The 6,010-nt window shown below is 35.2% G+C and overlaps 1 protein-coding gene across 4 annotated transcripts; it reads left to right on the top strand.

Moving 5' to 3' along the window:
* Nucleotides 1–901: 901 nt before the first annotated feature.
* LOC114716706 (glutathione S-transferase TCHQD-like) lies at nucleotides 902–3,840 on the top strand. Of its 4 annotated transcripts, XM_028901751.1 has the most exons (4): nucleotides 993–1,111; nucleotides 2,274–2,423; nucleotides 2,488–2,590; nucleotides 2,950–3,840. In XM_028901751.1, the coding sequence occupies exons 3-4, from the start codon at nucleotides 2,517–2,519 to the stop codon at nucleotides 3,542–3,544; spliced, it is 669 nt and encodes a 222-aa protein (XP_028757584.1). In that variant the 5' UTR covers nucleotides 993–1,111; nucleotides 2,274–2,423; nucleotides 2,488–2,516; the 3' UTR covers nucleotides 3,545–3,840. The 4 variants fall into 4 exon arrangements, with proteins under 4 accessions (XP_028757583.1, XP_028757584.1, XP_028757581.1 ...); XM_028901750.1 differs by lacking the exon at nucleotides 993–1,111 and adding an exon at nucleotides 902–958 and having other exon boundaries at nucleotides 2,274–2,590; XM_028901748.1 differs by having other exon boundaries at nucleotides 994–1,111; nucleotides 2,274–2,590.
* Nucleotides 3,841–6,010: the final 2,170 nt, after the last annotated feature.

Genomic DNA, 6,010 nt, shown 5'->3' with positions numbered 1-6,010 from the left:
TTGGGATCTCTCCCTGGTCTTCTCAGGAGGATCTCGTCGTTGGGGACTCTAGTCATAGGCCCACGACAACAGGCTACGGCGTGAATTGAAATGATCGACATTCGACGTGGACAAGGAAGATAATTTTATGGTCGAGTCTTAATCAGTCCAAGTCATCATCAACTGATCATTCCGTATAAAAATGCAATTTAAATGTAAATATACTAAAAGAGACTTCCGCTGGCCTTTCAAGAAGTGCTCAACAATCAATAGCACATACAAGCAAAGAAGCAGCTTGGCCAGTATCAGTGAAGACTGCTGGGGAGTCAAAGGATGACATAGTAAGTCTATGATAAAAATAAATGACAACGCATTCTCAAGTGAAAATATTAATTTTGATTTTAAATATAAAATTTTAATTTATTTTATCTCTTAAATTTATAATTATATGTACAAGATTCACTTTAGCGTAACTTATGTTTAGCATCGAAAGAATATATTGTTAGATGTTTACATGACAAGCATAAACAGTGATTTAAAAAAATATTTTTTTAAAAAATTAATTATAATTAATTTCATAAATAAATTAGGATTAATATAATTTTTAATTTTTAAATAATTAAATTTGTTCTCATTTTGATATTAGTTTCTTAAGTTTTAAACTATGTGTTTTTATCCTTCAAATTTTTTATTTAAAATATTAGTCTTTATCATTTAATAAAAATTTGAACTATTTTGTTTTTTTGAAAGACTAAAACTTATGATTTAAAATTTAAGAGATTAAAATCAAAATAAATATAAACTTCATGTTAATAAATATACTAAGGAAATCCTAAATAAATAAACATAAATTGTAAGTTTATGATACTACGTTTGTTCAATGTGTGTACTAAGGTAGAGCGAGTGTCTTTACGCGTTTACGAGTTGCAGTTGGGTGTATGGAATCTTCTCTCTCGCTGTCACAAATTGTTGCGTTCTGGTTCGTGCTTCCTCTCTCCTCTCTTGCACTCTCAGCCTCTCTGGTCACCATTCGCCTTACTTCGCTTTCGTTGTTACTTTTTCGCGAGCGCCTCTTTTTTTATTTTGGCTCCCAAAGCCCTTCCGCTAGCATCCTTGCTCAACTATTTCCTCGGTATTTCTCTCGTGTCTGTTCCAAGTTCTTCTTACTTCCTCGTTGATTCCCTCCGTTCCCTGGTTCGTTTTGATTTGTGAACTTGCTTGGCATGCTTTTCACTCTTAATATTGTGTGCTTTTGTTGTTTTTGGCCAAGGCTATCTATTTTCATTTCTTCCTGATCGTGTTTTGGCTGGTTTAGAAGTTTTTACAGCAATTGACTGTTTTCCGCGTAATCAAGTGAATTGATTTTTTTTTTTTGTGGAAATTATTTCGACTGCTTGGAAGTGGTATTGTGCTGTTATTGTAACTCGTTTAAATAAAATTATATCCTATTCATCAAGTTACGCATGTTCTTTCTTTGCTGGATTAATTCCTTATCGATCATCAAATTATAGTTGGTTGATTCACTTAATCGTCATCTGTGCCTGAATGAAGCCTTCTTGTTCCCTGAATCCTAATGAGCACAGATATAGTAATCTCTATGTTACATGCGCCGGAGAAATTTTTGGTGACTTTCTTATTTACATAGTTGTAGCTTGATAGACAAAGGGGAAAAAGATCTTAAAAGATATGTTTCCTCCCACCTAAAATACTAAGTTGAGGTTTTTGGGTGAGAGAGTTATTAGTATTGCAGTCTTCGGTTTGCTTTTTCTCGTATTGACTTTAGTTTTGACTTGACTTGGAGGCTTTCATCACCTGTTAGCTAGCTATTGGTATCAGTATTTTCTTTTTAAAATTAATTTTCGCCCTGACTGGAATTTGAACACCGGAAAATGACCAAAAAAAAAAAAGCTGGAAAAAAATGCTAAATAAGGAATGTCAACAAAAAAATTGTTGTTTTGTCAACACTAAATAAAGTATCGTTACAAAAGTTTATTTGGAATTTAGTAATTTTCAACTTCTTTTTTTGTCATTCTCTTTTTTAACACAGACCCTCTGCCCTGGAGCAAGTGATATTGAGCTAAGCTGATTGGTTTCTACACCAAATGATGTATATTTACCGTGACTAGAGAAAGCTACTTATTTATTTTATTCTATTTTTGGCCTACGTCTCGTCCCGTTTAATCTGATGCTGTTTAGTTCTCTGGCTTGTGCTGTAATTCATAAACTTCTGTGGAAGAAATTGAGTTGTCATATATAATGGTTCTTTATAATAATTTGGAGTGTTTCCTTTTCAGATAAGACTACAATGTGCTATCTCTATGCTTTCTGTGTGATCTTGGGAGTTGGTGCACCTTCGCTTAAGATTTAGCAGTACATGCAACATTCTTAGAGCTGACAACAGAATGCATTTATATCATCATCCTTTTGATTTGAACAGCCAGAAGGTGAGGCTTGCATTGGAAGAGAAAGGCATTGATTATACGTCTCACCATGTCAATCCCATTACAGGCAAGAATTTGGATGCCGCATTCTTCGACATGAATCCTAGTGGCAAGCTGCCTGTTTTCCAAAATGGTTCCCACATCCTTTACGACACTATTGATATAATCCAGTATGCCCTTTCTTCTCGCTTTAACATATATTCTTTTATCCTTGACTTGAACAGATTTATATAAAGAAGGATTGAACTTTTTTAAGAGCTGTTTGGGATCTAAAATTCTAGATGAAAATAAGTTAAAACTTTATTGCTAACGGATACCCGCTCTCCACATATTCATTCATCTAGACTCTCCAAAACCTTTACCTCGAGGCAGTATCCACTCAAGGTGGTGGACAAATTTTAATCATTTCTTCATAAAATTTAATCATTGAGTCCTTTGTTCACCTTGGTTGAATAAGACATTGAATTTGCATTTGCTTATAAATGCATTTATAATAAGCAAAGGGTTTAAAATGCCGTTGGGTTTTCAGGTACATAGAAAGAATTGCTAAGGTATCCTCTGGCGCTGAGGGCATCAGTATTAGTGGCAGGGAAGTTGTTGAATGGATGAGAAAGATACAAGAGTGGGATCCCAAGTTTTTCACACTCTCCCATATACCAGATAAATATCGCACTTATACCTCCAAGTTTATAAGGCGGGTGGTGATTGCTCGAATGTCTGAATCCCCCGAGCTAGCTGGAGCTTACCACAGGAAGTTGAAAGAAGCTTATCAGACGGAAGAAAAATTAAAAGACCCTGATGTGTTGAGGAGGAGCAAGGAGCACTTGGTTATCCTTCTTGATGAAGTGGAGAAGCAGCTTAGTGAAACGCCTTATTTAGCAGGTCAAGATTTCACTATGGCCGATGTGATGCTCATCCCTGTGTTGGCTCGTCTGGTGCTTTTGGATTTAGAACATGAGTACATAGCTGACAGACCAAACACTGCTGAGTACTGGCTGTTGGTTCAGCAGAGGCCTAGCTATAAAAACGTGATTGGCAAGTATTTTGATGGTTGGAGAAAGCATAAAATGTTATTGAAAACGTGGTGCTGTGTTCGGATTAGAAGCTTGCTAAAGAAATACTAGTGAAGTACATATGCATGGCTCGGTTGGCTGAATAAATGAATAGCCTTTTGTATTTTTTTTTTCCAGAAAAAGGAGTATTCATAATATACCTTCTTTTTTGTGCCTCAGCCATACGTGAAGGTCACTTGTCTACCTTAGGCATGGAAAAGGTTAGTAGTGTTTTCTTCCTTTTTTGGAATTTGTTCGAGAGTGAGAGGAGGGAGGAATTAAAGGATTTGTGGTCTGGCTAAGGCCAAGTGATTGCCGTTATACGTGAACAGAGAATAAGATAAAGCAAACTTTTGTATTTGTAATCAGATAACTATTTCCTTTCCCTGATCTGTTCGTCTCATGTTTGCTGATAATTCAAGCTCGCCTTTTCTCAAGGCACCTATTTCTTGTGTGGACAACAAATTTCACGTTTTCTTCTTGATGATCAGGAGCCATTATCAACCATACCTTGTATCGGTAATCCTTCTTCCATGATGAATTTTTTTTTTTTCCTGCTGGAACTTCCATGATGAATTATACTTAAAACATTACGGTATCCAAGTTCATGGTGTGTGCGATAAATAATTAATTTTCTTCTTGATTGCTCGAACTCATTAGCTTTTCAAAAGCTACACTTCATTAACTCTTGATGGCTCTGTTCGCACTCCTAGGAGAGAGTTTATTGCTCCATTAACAGAATAGCAAGGATTTTTTTCTTTTTTAAATGCTGGAATCGTATGATAGGAAGCTTGCTACATATATATGCATGTTCAATTCTTGCTCTCAAATATATCTTCTACTTTGAGTAGCGATCACAAAGCGACAAAAAAATTCACGATTTATTTGTTTTTGTACCCATCAACATGGGTGTTCATGTGCTTAAGTGACATTTCCCCCCCCCCACTTATCATGTTACAATACCAGTACGCTAAAGCAAAAGAATCACACACAAAAATCAAAAATCTCCCCCCCCCCCCCCCAAAAAAAAAACACAAAAAAAGATCTAAGCAAAGGGTGAAGCCCCCAAACATGTAGCACCCCTTTTCAAGTATCTCTCCTAAAGCATGCTCTTATAACATATTTCTCTGATTCTATTTATGAGTCATCCAACATGTTTTATATAGAATAAGAAAAATCTTAAATTTCATTAACTCTCATTTAAAATTCAATAACTTTCAGTTTTATTTAATATATATTATACCTCGTATAAACAAAATTAACATAATAATAAATAAAGGGTAAAATTGTACATTTATATAAAAATTTTCTCTCAGTGTCCTATAAATATAATTAAAAAATGTCTTCTCTCTTTATAAATAGGAACATGAGAGTATTATTGAAGTAAATCCCAATTCCAAAGCCCCCAAACATGTAGCACCCTATTAATTTGGTTGAGCGAAAACTTTGAACTGATTTTGACGATGTGCCAAAACATGAAAATGTAGATACTACATAGGATTAAGAAACAGCAAGAGTTAATGAAGAAACAGACTAGTCTTGCAGATTTCAAAGTGAACTATGGCTTTTGTGCACGCATCTCCATCCAATCATCACGGATCCTGTACACAAATCTTACCAAACACAAACATTAAGGGAGAACTCTAGAGAGAGCTCTCTTCAGATGAGAACTCTGCTATTGTATAATTAATACTTGTGCGCGTGCGCGTGTTTTGACAGAGGTAATGAACACTGGCGCCGCGGCGCCCGGGGGAAGGTAATGAACAATTATTTCTAATGGATCCATGAAAATTGAATGATAAAAATTTGGATCTCAAACATCGTGATCCAAATGCGTGAAAATTAAGGACTTCATAATCATTTAATAATTTTAATCCTCCCAACTTACAAAACGTACTTGTAATTAAAATAAAAAGTTCATAACATGCTAATCCTTCAAAGCCTGTTTGAACCATCAAACAGAGATAAAAAGTTGTCCGATTATGCAGTTCTTTCCCAACTTTACCAAGTTCTATCCGTCATTTATTTCTTTACTCAAATTTCAGATTGCATTAGCCTTCTTACGAAGCAAAAGTACACAAAATAAGTACTGAAGCAAATGCTCAAGCAGAACGTCGCAAGGGTGGAAGAGGAAAAGACAAGTACCCTATCGGGGAAAACAAATTCAGCAATTTGCACAACAGCAAGGGAAAATGAAGCGCACATGGCCTCGTCACCAAAGCAAAAATCTTATTTGATCCACTCCGGTAAACACCTAATCAAATGGGGGAAACGAACCAACTCTAACCTCATCTGCAAGCAGCCTTCGTATCTTTAAGAAATATAAATCAAAAAGTCAATTAAGTAATAATTTTATGGAAATTAAAAGCGTGGAAGTTATATGATAGAAGATATCATATATTGTCAAATAAATGATAGTAGATATAATCTCTCACTCCATATCCCCTTCAGTTCTAAGTAGGTTTTTTAGGTTAGAGAGAGAGAGAGAATTTAATATAAGAAACAGATATTAGTATCCATATTTCACGGATAGTTGAT

This window comes from Neltuma alba, unplaced genomic scaffold (assembly GCF_004799145.2).
Source record: "Neltuma alba isolate B1F8T4 unplaced genomic scaffold, ASM479914v2 tig00011686_pilon, whole genome shotgun sequence".
NCBI lineage: Eukaryota > Viridiplantae > Streptophyta > Magnoliopsida > Fabales > Fabaceae > Neltuma > Neltuma alba.
The sequence above is the reverse complement of the archived record's forward strand: the minus strand, read 5'-3'. Positions and strand labels throughout refer to the sequence as shown.